This window comes from Populus alba, chromosome 4 (assembly GCF_005239225.2).
Source record: "Populus alba chromosome 4, ASM523922v2, whole genome shotgun sequence".
Classification (NCBI taxonomy): domain Eukaryota; kingdom Viridiplantae; phylum Streptophyta; class Magnoliopsida; order Malpighiales; family Salicaceae; genus Populus; species Populus alba.
The window spans coordinates 20,788,336-20,802,755 of record NC_133287.1 but is presented as its reverse complement, the minus strand read 5'-3'; the positions used below and the strand labels follow the sequence as shown (position 1 = coordinate 20,802,755).

Genomic DNA, 14,420 nt, shown 5'->3' with positions numbered 1-14,420 from the left:
TGGACTTGTAGCCTCCTCTTAAGCGCATTTTATTTCATTTAGGGCTTGAAAGGAAGATAAAAATTGAATTTTAAAATGATTTTTGTTTAAAAATATATTAAAATAATATTTTTTTTAATTTTTAAAATTTATTTTTAATATCGGTATAACAATCTAAAAATATTAAAATAATAATTTAAAATAAAAAAAATTAACTTTTTTAAAAAACACGACTTCACTAAACACACTTTTAATCTAAACAAACAACTAAAAAGTTTTTTTTATTATTATTGATTAATTTGCTGATTTATATGGAATTGTCAGGCACTTGCGCTAACAATAGAGGAATATAGAATAATGCTAATGAGACGGTGGAGTGTTGGGTTTTTATTAGACTGAAATTTTAGGAACTGGTTTTTTTTATGTCACAGCTCTTGATGTGTTTGGGGTAACTAAGTTACTCTTAAATTAGGAAGACGACAGCAAAACCAGCACCAAATAAGTGCATGCAAGCATAATAATTGTTCACCAATTCCATTGTAGCCTCACTTGCATGGAGCCTACGCTTACTGAGATGGAGACTCCATAGTAGGATACCCCAAATTGCTCCACTTCCATGGTATTTATATTTTGATAATGCTCACTATTGGATGAATAAAGATATTTACACTTTCCCATGGCTGGCCAGTAATGTTTTCGCTTGTGAGCTTTGTAGTCGACTCTTAGAAGGAATGCCAAAATCAAAACTGTTTGCAGCTCCAAGCTCATCCATACCATTGCAGGGAAAGATAGAAGGATGCCCGGAAAGGGATGATCCTCCAAATCCAGTAGATGCTGCATATCACAGCGCATTGCCAACACAAAACCTTAATGAGGTATTTAGTGGCTGTGTGGTAGTCCCACACTACCAGGTGTTTGGTTAAAGAAAGAAAAAATATGGTTGCTGGTAGGTAATTTTGGTGAGGGCCCGGTGGCTGGACCGCCGGTTGTGAGAAGCAGCAAAATGCTGCATGCTGACAAATTATTGTCAACAGTGAGCCATGCTCCACTGCGCACATGTTCAGAGAAAACAGTCAACATTCAATTAAAAAAAATTCAGCTTTCAAAAAATTCACTTGATGACAATAAAAGAATTTTTGGAAAAAACCATGAAAAATATAGGATAGATATCTCACATAGTTTAATAATAATCAAACAACAATGGTACGCTTTAAAGACCAGCTAAATAATATTTCAAGCAGAGCAACAAAGTAAATCAGCTGTAAAATAAATCCACTGTTGATCATCAATAATAATTTCTACATAGAAAAAGAAATAGGTTTCCAAGAAACTGGAGTGAAGGGATGAGAAGAAAATGAGAATCAAATGCAGTGGCCATGCGAAAAATACTAATTTGTACATTTTCTTTTTTTAATTTCTACTCTTGTGTCCTCACGATGGCAATTCTGCTGTAGGTTTTCGGAGACTTTAACATGAACATAGCGAACCCCTTGCTCAGAAAGATCCTCCCTTCCCCCTTTCCAAGGTTTTGCTTTCCAGAACAGCTCATTGGCCAAGATTCCCCAAAAGACGCTCTACTGCAGCATGTACATTTCCAGCTGTAGCACGCAGTGCCCTGATATTCTCTTGGGTGTCAAAGAAACCCATTTCTTGTAGCTGTGATAGTTGAGTTGCATAAAGTTCTTCCGGGGGCACTAGAAAAGAAACAAAATTTTCAGTAATGATGAGAAACTGACATGGAGTAATATTATATAAAATAGAGAGAGAAAAGGAAAAATGAAAATAACCATCAGGTTGGTTAGGTGCAGATAAGCTGCCTGCTCCAAGACCACCAAACATGTTCATCAACATCTCCAGCCCAGTATTATTGGGTGTTCCTGTTCATTTAAGAAACTTTAGTATAATCTTAGAAGGGAAAGAGACGAGTCTAAAAAAGATCATAAAACCACTCATGAAATGCTCAAGAAAATTATAAAATGCAGACTAGATTTCTTATTTATTTGGGTACCTGTAGGGGCGCCAGGCTGTGCCGCTTCCCTGCAAGTGAGCGATAAAGGATAAGTATTGACCAAACAAAAATACAATTTTGTCGAGCAATGGGAGCATGAACTATAAGTCCTTTAATGATCTTGAGACTAGTGTACAGTTGTTAGGCAACTAAGATTTCAGCCATGGTAACAAACCCAAAACGAATGTCCTCACTTACGGGGTTGATTGCTGTCGGAGCTGTGGAAGAAGTGACTGTTGTAAAGTAAGCATTTGCTGTTGAAAAAAGAGTAACAAAGGGTCAAGCATATCCTAATGCACAAACCATCCCATAGCATTTATAGGGAAAAAATGAAAAAGGTTTGTGTGTGTGAGTGTATGCAGATGGGAGGGGCTGGTTGGAAGTCCATTCATGTGGATTGCTCAAACGGACATACCTGCATTGTTTCGGGAGAAGTTAATTGGCGAAGAAGCGCTGGGTTTTGCATCATTTCTCTCAACTGAGGATTTGAATCAACCATGCTTCGTAGTTGAGGATTGAAGTTGAGCATCTAAAATTCAAGAGAAAAATGTCAAAACTGAACCCAGCCAATTATCATTGTGGAAGCTAAAATCACTTTCAACAACAGTAGTACCTGGTTCATGTATTCAGGATTGGAGAGTACGGTTTGCATCATCTGTGATACAGCTGGATTTTGCAACAACTGATTCATTTGATTAGAATCAGGCATGCCATTAAATAAGCTTTCCATTCCTGGGAGACCAAGCCCTCCCAGACCCAAATCACCAAGACCTGAGGCCCTCACATTCCCAGCAGGATTTGGCCTCGTAGTACTGTTTGTCTGGGTACCTCCTATTTCACCATTTTAAACATCAAGAATATTTTAGTTATAATTTAAAAACAGCAACCGTAGTAAAAAGCTTCTTCCAGTAAAATGTAAAGAAAGATGTTCAAGAAAAGCTAAATAAATGTGCACGAACAAGAATTGCTCGGGACCATGAACTATGTTCCCAAAGCAAAGATCAAGTTTCATAGGTCTTAAAGGTTACCGTCCTTTTCTGTTAGAACTTCCTAAATCAGACCTCAGAGTATGGGTTTGAACAAGAATAGATACATAAATGATTTGCCAGAAGCAAAGAGGTGTGAAGCTCACCAGCAGCATTGTTCCAAGGGTTGGGCAGTGGGTTTGTATTAGGAGCAGTGAGCCCTCCAGTTGCTTCAGAACCAGTGGTTGAAGGGTTGTTTGATGCATCCCTGACTTGAGTCCCACCTTGGTTCCCCAGGAGGGCTGCAAATGGATTTGAACCCAAATCACTGCCAGCATTTCCACCCATTGTTGTAGCATTTAAAAATGGTTCTTGAACATTTTCATACATTCTCCGGAGCATGTTAAATCCTTCAGGAGTCGATTCAATATTACTCATAGCCCTGTCAGTGTGTCTCATCATCTCACGCATGAGCTCAGGGTTTCTAGCAGCTTCTAATGTCTGTCGAAGAATGCTAGGATCATTAAGCACATGTGCAAGCTCAGGATTCCGGTCCATAATCTCGCGCATCTGAGGATTACTCATCATCAAGGACCGTATCAACTCGGGGTTATTCATCAGACTCTGCATAGCAGGTGTATTCATTATTTCCCTCATCATGTTGGGATTCTGAGTTAGCCGTTCCTGCACTTGTTCCAATTCAGAAAAACCAGCTCCAAATGAACCAGACGCACCCCCACCACCTAGTGGCCCAAGTCCAGGGAACAAAGATGCCCCCAAACCGGCACCTCCAAGTCCAAAAGGCCCGCCTTCATTAGAACCAACACCCCGTGTAACCCCTATTGTAGTATCAGGATTTCCACCAGCAGCAGCGGTGGCGGTGGCGGTGGCAGCAGGAGCAGGAGTCGACGAAGCAGGGGCAAAACCACGAACCATATGAACGGTGTGATCAGCTTGCAAACCTTCAGAAAAAAGTTAAGAACGAACAAAACATGTAAATAAAAGGGCTAAACAAGTTACAAACTTTATCCTACATGAAATAACTGCATACTTTTTCGATTCATAATGAAAAATATATTCAATCAGAAGATTAAAAAAAAAAAACCCAGATCTTTCCTTTTCTAATCAAGGCTCTAACCATCATCTAACCATTAAACAGACCAAAAAGCTGCAGCATTTTTCTTTCCTCATTCACTCTTTAAGTCAACGAAAAATCCTACATTTTTTTCCAAAGTTCCTATCTTTCATCATCAGACCCAAAGATTGCTAAAAACCCATTTCCCCTTCAAAACAAAAAGAAAAAAAGAAAAACCCCGAAACAAAACGACAATTACAAGAAAGAAAAGAACTCACCATAACTAAGAAGGGTCTGCTCATCCTTCAAAATCCGACCTTTATAAATCAACCTCTGTTGATCAGCTGGAACATCACAATTTCGAGCCAGAACAGATTTGAAAACCCCAACCGTTGATTCCAAGCTCGTCCTCACAGTAAATTTTGTACCATTAGAGCACCGAACGTTAATCACCACACCTCCCTCCTCTCCCTGCCCTTGCCCCTGTTCATTACTCACTTTTGACTCGCTCGAATCGCCAGCACCTCCCATATTATTTTACAGCAGAATCGATCAAAAACCCTAACCCTAGAATTAATTAATCAATTTTTTAAGAAAAATAAAAATCGAGTGTGATTTTGTTTCTATGTGAAATCGAGATCGAAGTAAGAGAGATCGAAGAGGAATTTCAGCGGGGGGACAAAAAGAAAAGAGAAATGGAAAATCAGAGGGAAATTTGGGAATCGAAATAGAGGATCGAGAGATTTGAGTTTTTTTTTTATCGTTTTTATAATATATCTAGAATATTCTTTTCCTTTGTACGAATTTTGGTCATTCAATACTTGTATCCGTATGTATGAATGTATGAATATACGTATTCTCTTGAATGTTGGTACTACGAAATCATGCCAGCAGTGATGGGCTTTTTCAGACTTATTTGGGCCTTTGTTTTTCTTTTACGGCCTATTGATATTTACATTTTTAATTTGGAGACTAATTTACTGGAGTCTAAAATATTCATGAGAATACCTTTTTACAGCTTCCAAAGATTTTCTTTTTGTAATTATCAATCTAGGACATTAGTTAGGTTTGGTTTCATGACAAATCACAGCTAACTCAGTGGGTCAACTTATGATCTACTCTACTCGGTTAAAATTTGAATAAAATTCTATTTAATTTTTGAAATGATATTTTTTAACTTAAAATAGATACAGAGGAGATAGGTTGCGCAGGCTATTTTTGAAAAAGCATGCTGCTTTTAATTGTGAGACAATTAAAAGGAAAAAAAATCATTCTCTAAGCATGCAATCAAGAGTTGACAACATTAAAAAATATATGATTTAATTTTCAAGTAATGGATAAGTAACAATTTACTTATAATACCTTTGAATTTCATATAAAAATAAAATTAAGAATATAAAACAAAATTTTATTTGAAAAAACCATAGATGAATCATACCTACCTAAACATAAATCAAAAATTTATTTGAAAAAAAATGTAAAAATAATGCATTATTTTTTTCCAAACTGAAAAATTTTGAAAATATATATATTAAAAAAAAAGATCTAAAAAAGATCTAGGCCCTACGTTTATAGGTTTGGTAAGCTAGGCTCTTGGGTCTAGCAAACATGTCTGACTCACGTTAACTTGGACCTTGCAATCATGTCAGATCCACGTTACTTTGGACTTAGTTGTTCTCCAAGTCCACGCACTTTAGACATGGTTGTCGCCAAGTCCAGACGCCTTATGTTTACTTGGGTCTGGCAAACATGTCAAACTCACGTTACTTTGGACATTACTAACTACTAGTTCCATACATTTTGGACGTAGTTGGCACCACGTTCAAGCATACATCTTGGGTCTGGCAAACATGTCAAATCCATGTTATCTAGGTCTGGCAAATATGCGAGACCCATTTCTTATTACATCCTTATTCCTTTTATAGAAGTTTTGTTTTCTTTCAATTTTATCATTCAATTATAATTTCTTATATGTTTTGTTTTTATTTTAGCCTTCATTCTTTTAATTTCTTTTTTTTTTATTATTCTTTTTTAGTTTTATTCCTCCTAAATCCGTCCCTATTTTTTATTGGTGTTTCAGAATCCATCATCTTTGTTTTGATTTTTTATTTCGGTCCTTTTCTCTTTTGTGTGAGTTTTATTTGTTTACAATTTAACCTTTCAATTCTAATTTGTGTATATTATATTTTTCAATTCAGTCCTTCTATTTTTTATTTCTTTTTTTTCCTTGGCTCTTTTTTCAAAGTTCTTATAGTTTTTAATTTTACCTTTCAGATCAAAGTTATGGTTTTTTTTCAATAGTAATAATTTTTTTTTCAAATTTAATAATAATAATAATAATAGTATAGTAATAGTTAATAGTAATTGTGTTTGTGATAGCAATAGCGATGATAATAATAATAATAATAATAATAATAATAATAATAATAATAATTTTACCCCTCAAATCAAATTTATAGGGTTTTTTATAGTAATAATATATTTTTTTCAAATTTATTAATAATAATGAAAATAATAATATTTATAACAACAACAACAACAATAATAGTAGTAGTAGCAGTGGTGGTAATAGTGGTAGCAGCAGCAGTAATAATAGTAGTTAGTAGTAATTGTGATACAATAGCAATAGCAATAGTAATTATAATAGTAATAGTAATAATAATAAGTAAACATATAAGACTCACGTTTACTTGGGCCTAGCAAACATGTCACGCCCTCATTACTTTGAACTTAGTTAACTACCATATTCATGCTCTTTGAACTTTATTGGTGCCAAGTCCAAGCATTTTGGGTCTAGCAATCATGTCTGACCCGCGTTTACTTAATTCTGACAAGCATGTCAAACCCACATTACTTTGGACATGGCTAACTGCCAGGTCCACACACTTTGGACTTGACTAGCGTCTTAGGTCTGACAAGCATGTTAAACTCACGTTTACTTGGTTCTAGCAAGTATGTCTGACCTACATTTACTTGAATCTAGCAAACATGTGTGACCCACTTTACTTTGGACCTGGCTGACCATCAAGTCCAAGTGCCTTGGGTATAGCAACATATCATTTCCACGTTATTTGAGTTTGACAATCATATCTGATCCATATTTTTTTTGCAATGGACAACGCAATTTTCTAGAAGGAGAGAAGGGAAGGAGGGAAAAACCCCTAGTCGAAGCTCCTCTGTCAGCCGTCTCAGCACATGCGCCGCGCCACTGTGCCTGGGTTGGCGAGGCACATTGAATGCCGCCCTGTAAGGCGATGCTCAGTTCTATTTCAGGGAGGCACACATCACATGAATGGCGTGGGCAGCACCTGCCCGCTAGTACGTGCTCAACAAGCATCAGCCATTTTTGAATATAAATAATAATTTATATACATACAAATACCCAATTACCCCTAACCTCACATGATATTTACAATAAAATCATATGAAAACGACAAAAACACCTCTACATGCAAGCTTGTTTTTGTTAAAACCCAAAGGTAATTTTGTATTTGAATTATTTCAATAAAAGAAAAAAATAGAAAAGCCCCTCAACACCTGCATATTTTCTCCCTTATGGGCATGGTTGTACTTGTATCTTCACTATTTTTATTTATATAAAAAAAAAACCCTCCAACCTAAAGGTTAAAATTTTGTGCCTTGAAGGACAAATCAATATCTATATTATAGCTCAAAAAACCTGAAATGACCATTTTATCTCTAATCATTCTTCTAATACCAAATGTATCTCATGAAAAAGATAATTTTATCCCCAACTGCATGCTTAATAAGTTTCTTTGGCAAGAACAATTTCATCATTACATTGCTCCAATCCACAATAATTTATGTCTAGGTGAATAGTGAAAGGGTGAACAGTCATAGACTGAGTTCTCTTAGAATTTGTTGTAATTGGCATGCTTAGCCCATAACTTAGCCCCTGTTTGGTATTGCGTTTCAAATTGAGATTGGCCAAATTTTAACAATTTTTTTTTGTTAAAATATTTTTTTTTATATTTTTAAATCGTTTTAATGTGTTGATATCAAAAATAATTTTTTAAAAAAATTGATGCATTTCTAAATAAAAAACACTTTAAAAAACAACTATTACCATACTTTCAAATATTTTTTTAAGTTTTATGATCACGGGGCATGCTGAGTTTTTTAGTTAACTAGATGTTGAAAGATTCACAAGGAATTACCTGTTCATAGTTAGGAAAACATAGAACTAACAAAACTAGAAAAGCGATGGATATAACAGAAATAGATCAAAAAGGTAATGTATTTTCTATGGAATTCAGGTTTGGATCTTAATGATTAACGAAGATGAAGTGCTATTAAACCAACCTCGTCAGGTTAGTGTTGTTAGGATTCGTGTATAGCATCAATTATTCGAACCCAAAACTTTGCTTTCCATTGAAAAACTCATAGGCAATGTTGTAGTAAACCCTATGCACTTTGGTCGAGAAGGTGTTGATGTTTTCCGATTGCAGGAAATTAACAAGCCAAATGAAGAAGGGTTCGGCATCTCAATACTTAATAATATGTTTTTTTGTTCTTGATTAATAACGATAAAAACAACTGCCCATTTTATACAAAGAGAAGAAAAGTTGGTGTTATGGGGATGATGGAGGGGTGGTTGATTATGGTTTTGAGAAGGTCATTTCAACTGCAAAACTCAAGGAGAAAAGCCGAGTCAAAAGTGACATGCTATGGGATCAATGGTTTTTCAAGATCCAGGCCAAGCAGTGTGCCTGAGGGAGTTATTACAAGCTCATTACTATGCCTCCAAAACTGGCATGTAACCGAGTTGATTGGATATCGTAATGGTTCGGGGCTGCAAAGGTTTGATTACTTTAATGTGATACATATGTTTCAGAGACAAGTGTGGAGGCTGTCAGGAAAATGGTTGTGCTAGACACCCAAGAACTTTGTACTGTATGCCCTCAGACACACATGTAGGCATCCTCTCTGTAGGAAGCTAGATATCAATCTGTTAATTTGGTGGGAGATTTTCATGGAAGGTGTTCGTACTTACTCATGTGCTGCAATAGAGAGTTTGCTTTCCTTTGAGCCCTGTTGGTTCCATTTTTTGTAAGCTCTGCCAAATGTTCATACACACCATACTGAAGTGCAGCTAAGATGATCGATGAATTATTCAACCCCAACTCGAGAAGAACGGATGCGGCACATTCCTTGTTCTTGGGAGTCCCGTTTCTTATGATTCCGACAACAGTTTCGATGAAAGATAGTCTACCAATTTCATTTCTCCCTTCAGGATGTGATGCGAGGAGAAGCAGTATGGAGAGGGCTTCGTCAATCATTCCTAGGTTATTCTCCTCCAGCAAACAGAGCAACGCTGGTATGATACCTGCTTTAATGGCCCTGGACTTGTTGGTTTGGTTCAGAGATAGGTTGAAGAGTGCAGTTGCAGCATCTTTTTTACCTCGGACAGTCCCGTTCTGCAAAAGGTACACCAAGGGACGGATTCCTTTCAAAGCTCCGATTAGCACTTTGTTTTCATCGAGCATCGACAAGCTAAACAAAGCTGCAGCAGAGTTTTCTCTCGCCTCATCTGTTCCATTCTGCAAAATCTCAATGATAGCTGGAATGGCTCCCTCTCTGGCTACAAGTCTTTTGTTTGTTTCATCAATTGACAAGTTCAAAAGAGCTGTTACAGCGTGTTCTTGAATCTTGGAATCTTGGTAGGACAAGAGCTGAACCAATGGAGGAATCCCTCCATAGTTGGCAATCAAAATTCTGTTGCCTGGATTCTCCTTTGCAAGCATACGGATATTCATAACTGCCTCTCTTCGCACTTCAAACTCATGGGAGGACAGGTTTTGGACCAAGAAGGAGATTTCCTCTATAAGCTCAGCAGAAAAGCGCAAACAAGAATCCTTCTTGGGTAGTTCATATTTATTTTTCTCACACCATTGCAGTATAAGATTCCTGAGTGCAAAATTCGGTGCTAAAGATAAATGATCCAAAATTTGGCCAGTCTTCGGGCAGGTTCGGTGATTAGAATTTAGCCACTTCTGTATGCTCTCTCTTTCATAAGTCTTTTAAAACAAAAACAAAAACAAAAAAATCTGGTTCAGCTTCCATAGCATAGTAACTGGAATATTTAAAGTTTCTACTTCAGTTTCTGTAACATTAAAATTTTGTTTGAAAATTTGTTTATTCAACTGTGACATGTGTGACAGAAAGGATTTTAGTCATTTAATATGAGATTACCTGGCCACTTGCCACAATGACAGGATCCACCATGATCTCCAGAGTAATTGGACATAGGAATTCATGAGGGATGAGCAAAGACTGACACTTCTGGAGGCTTTTTGAAGATATAGGACCATCAAGAACAATGGTTTCATCAACCCCAGCAATATGTCTGAATTTTCCCAGAAAATCTTTAATTTGCTGGATGCTTTCAGCATTCTGCACCCCTCTCTGTTTAACAAGTTTTCTGACAGCTACTTCTTCTGCTTTCAAATCTGAAATAGTATGTAGCTCTAACTTGCTGGCCAGTCTCTCCAGTATTGCACTATCTGCGTTCCTGTCATCCTTTTTAGAAAATACAACCATCATATCCATTGCCAGCTCTATATCCTGAGTGTCGGTTCGCCTCTTCGCTCTTTTAAGTTGCATCCGTGTTAGCTCAACCTGAATCATATCAATTGCACAACCACACATGTAAAACTGGATATATGATAAAATTGGAATCGCAACTAACAGTTCAAAATTTATTTTCTCAATAATCAATGATGCAGACCACTTTACGCGAAACGTTTCTACTCATGAACCACATCATCCTTATTATTATGTGCAAACCGAAGGCTCTTATAATGTTTGGCAACATAATCTTCACTCAGACAAGTCACCAGAAAACTTCCGATACATCGAAACAGTACGATGGACACGGACCATTTATCTGACTACAGAATATTTCAGGCAATCAACATGTATGGTATGCCAATCGTAAGAACATTGCATAACAATCAAGCAGGTAATAAATCATCAAGATAATTGCGTTTGATAGGAGATCTGAACAAAATCAGTTGTTAACCCAAGTCCCCTTCATCTGTCAATGCATGATTCAATGCCAATGCTCGATTTGCAATCATTCTTACATCATAATATAGGTGGGAAAAGACCAGAAGAAACCATCACCGTGTTTTGCCAAATCTTTCCCCAACTGTAGTCACAAAAAATGGACACTAATTGACTAATTTTGCCAGAATTCTCAAGAAACACCAAGTCAAAAGGAACCAAAGGTGAAATTTAAAGGCAAAGAAAAGAAATAGAAGAGGAGGAGGAGGAGGAGGAGGAGGACTGACTTGCTCTTTAACTTCAACTGAGATCCCTAGCTCATCATACTGCAAATCATCCAAAGCCTGATTTAAGTGGTCATATACAGCATGAAAGCTACTCATCACTGCCTCACTCTCCATTGCCTAATTGAGTTGAACACAATTAATGAACACTTGAAAAGCTTGAAAAACAGCAATAAGAAACACAAACCCACTTGCAGAAACCACGAGAGAGACAAGAATACAAAAGACAAAAACAAATACTAACCAGATAAATCTTGCTTCCACAGCCGCATTTCTTCAACAACTTCTTAGCACCCAAAAGGGCTTTCTTCAAATTAACCAAACTAGTTTTCAAACCCTCACTGGAGCTCAATTTATGATGATCAATCTCCTTTATCTCCTCTAAAAGAGGAACTAACAGCTTCAATCTCCTCACCAAGTTCAAGCACTCCTTTCTCTGTGTCCTCCTGTACCCCACATATAATCCAACGGTCTCAATCACATCCACCATTTCCTTTACAACATCAACTCCATCTCCACCATCGGATGAACTTGACACGCCTGCCCTCTCTCCTCTTTCCATCACTTTCTGCCACTCCATTTCTCACTAGCCACACAAGCCAAGCTCAATGCCCCAAAGGGGATCTTTAAGTTATTAAATATATCTTAAATCAATCAAACAATTGCTGACAAACTTATAATATTAAGATAACACATAGATGGATCCCAAAAAGAAATAATATACAAACAAGCCAATCAACTCATGACTGGAATAGAGAAACAAATACATTGATTCCTCTCGAAAAGAATGTAAGGAACAGCAGTAGCTTGCTAGGTAGCTTGAAACAAGGATAAATGGTTTGGAAATTTGCAAAGATACTGTTAAATCTTGACAGATATGTATCATATGCGCGCGTGCATATGCTATGTCTATATCCAATGTATGGTCTGCCAATGTTACTGTGAATTACATGCACGAGAACCGATATTGGGTGGTGTTTGCAGCAGTGAAAGTTCTTTTTAGGCTGATGTTTTTTTTTTTTTGGTAAGCTTTTTAGGCTGATGTTGTTGTCTTAATATCACATAAGGCTGATTTCTTAATGATTTGTTTTATCATAAAATAATATTCCATAATTATTGAAGTGCTGTAAAATAAAAATAAACATGGAACCAGATGAGTCTCTCTCTTTGGAGTGAGATTAACGGTATGCAAATAGGTTTCGCGGGTTTTCAGGGCTTACAGAGTGGGGAAGAAAAAAGTAAAAAGGGAATTTGAAAAACAGTTAAAGTTTTGACGCGGTTTTTAGACAATGTGACGCGTTTTCACGTGTAGCTTCTTGGTCTTATCTACGTACATAGATCATACATACACCACAGCTGCAAGCCTACCCCACTTTGTTTGCTTTATATATGTGTGTGTGGGTCCCTAAATTATTACTTTTTAATCATTTTTTACATAAATCCTAACTTTCATGCAAATAACACCCCCATATTATTATTATTATTATCCATTTAAATTAAATTGTGCAATTGGTATTTTCATGTATTTATATTGATCTACGAGATTTGTTTTCAGATGAAGATTCTAATTTATACGATTGTTCTTGTATTGTTTGTTGGAAAAACACTACAAAAAACAGATAATGTCTTGATTTTTCATGGCACTCATCTCACCACCTCGGAGTTATCACAAATCTTGTGATAAAAGGGTTATATATATATATATATATATATATATATATATATTGTCACATTAAAGCGTTAAAGTTGTCTTGATTTTATCTGTTTTTGAAATTTTTTAATTTTAAATTATTATTTTTTATTTTTTATAATCATTTTAATATATTAATATAAAAATAAATTTTAATAAATAAAAATATATATTATTTTAATATATTTTCAAACAAAATTAATTTTAAAAAGTAATTCTTACTGCATCTATCTTTGTTTATTGTGGATAATTAAAATTATATAATAATTTTGATTAAGATTAGAATAATTCAATCATCCCATGTGTATTATAATTGAAAAAAATTTATTTATTTATGTGGGATATCCAGATTAGCTTACTCACCTCTGATTAATTTTTATAAATTCTAAAATTAATAATTATATAAATTTTCAGTAGCTATTAATATTAACAATCTCTTCAAACTAATAATTGAAAAACTTGATTAGTATACACTATTGCTTTTCTTTATTTTTGGTCGAGAATATACATATTTGCTATGCACTTTATGATGATGTGATGACGTGTTTCATCAGAAGGCATAAATTCAAGGCTGACTCCAGCTAAGTTTATAATAAAAATGGCAAAAACTAATATAAATAATTTGGTTTGATTTTAATATTATATAATACATATTAAGGGTGGCAATTTTGTCATATAATTTAGAATTATTGCAAGGAACACTAATTCGACCGGAAACAATAATTGGAAACACTAGTCTACGATCTACGAGTTTTTCATTTAATTTTATTTTTTTATTATTTTTATTTTACTATCCTATATTATTATGATTTTCTAGTTTTTTTAAGGGAATAACTATTCTAATTTATTTTTTTATATTGTTTTTAGCTTTTTGATATAAAAAGTTATGATAGTCTTTTAGTAGGTAGAGACATAGTTAATAAAAAATTAAATATTTTAATTGTCTTTTTATAATTATAGTATTTTTTTTGTTTTTTAGAGTTTTAACTTATGACAAACATCGTTATACCTCACCCTCACATACATCGTCATACATAATTAAAAAAAATAAAAAAAAATTAGTCTTTTATTATAGGGCTATACTTATCATATTATGAATCACTTTAGTGTAATGATATTTTTATTTTTCTACAATGTAAAATGGTCTTTTACAAAAGATTTATTCGATGTTATGAAATTAATCGAAGTTATAATAGTTTATAAACTGTTTTTGCATAGTTAAATAATATAAATGTCCTTAAAAAGTAGATAAAAATTTAGAGGATAAGAGGGGTTTTTGTGCCATTTATTTTTTTAATAGTAAAATTATTCCAGTGCCCTCCAAGTAAAAATAAATAAATAAATGAGGGGTTAAGGGATATTTTGATATTTTCTCCATGATTTTTTTTTTTGT

At 35.0% G+C, this 14,420-nt stretch overlaps 2 protein-coding genes across 2 annotated transcripts; both read right to left on the bottom strand.

Moving 5' to 3' along the window:
- Positions 1-1,236: 1,236 nt before the first annotated feature.
- On the bottom strand, positions 1,237-4,796 carry LOC118038907 (ubiquitin domain-containing protein DSK2b). Its single transcript, XM_035045413.2, has 8 exons — positions 4,306-4,796; positions 3,120-3,914; positions 2,601-2,818; positions 2,403-2,516; positions 2,186-2,241; positions 1,988-2,016; positions 1,767-1,856; positions 1,237-1,673 (listed from the first exon to the last, which is right to left on the bottom strand). Exons 1-8 carry the CDS (start codon positions 4,556-4,558, stop codon positions 1,525-1,527), a joined length of 1,704 nt encoding a protein of 567 aa, XP_034901304.1. The 5' UTR covers positions 4,559-4,796; the 3' UTR covers positions 1,237-1,524.
- Positions 4,797-8,513: 3,717 nt separating this feature from the next.
- On the bottom strand, positions 8,514-12,343 carry LOC118038908 (U-box domain-containing protein 15). The gene is made up of 4 exons (XM_035045414.2): positions 11,582-12,343; positions 11,341-11,457; positions 10,241-10,666; positions 8,514-10,065 (listed from the first exon to the last, which is right to left on the bottom strand). The coding sequence occupies exons 1-4, from the start codon at positions 11,915-11,917 to the stop codon at positions 9,019-9,021; spliced, it is 1,926 nt and encodes a 641-aa protein (XP_034901305.1). The 5' UTR covers positions 11,918-12,343; the 3' UTR covers positions 8,514-9,018.
- Between the last annotated feature and the right edge of the window lie 2,077 nt (positions 12,344-14,420).

Coding starts and splice junctions, on each gene's coding strand:
- LOC118038907 (XM_035045413.2), bottom strand. CDS start 4,558: ATGGGAGGTGCTGGCGATTCGAGCGAGTCAAAAGTGAGTAATGAACAG. Junction 2,017..2,185: donor CTCCGACAGCAATCAACCCC/GTAAGTGAGGAC, acceptor GCTCACTTGCAG/GGAAGCGGCACAGCCTGGCG. Junction 1,857..1,987: donor ACAGCCTGGCGCCCCTACAG/GTACCCAAATAA, acceptor TTAAATGAACAG/GAACACCCAATAATACTGGG.
- LOC118038908 (XM_035045414.2), bottom strand. CDS start 11,917: ATGGAGTGGCAGAAAGTGATGGAAAGAGGAGAGAGGGCAGGCGTGTCA. Junction 11,458..11,581: donor GTGGAAGCAAGATTTATCTG/GTTAGTATTTGT, acceptor CAACTCAATTAG/GCAATGGAGAGTGAGGCAGT. Junction 10,667..11,340: donor CAGTTGAAGTTAAAGAGCAA/GTCAGTCCTCCT, acceptor GATATGATTCAG/GTTGAGCTAACACGGATGCA.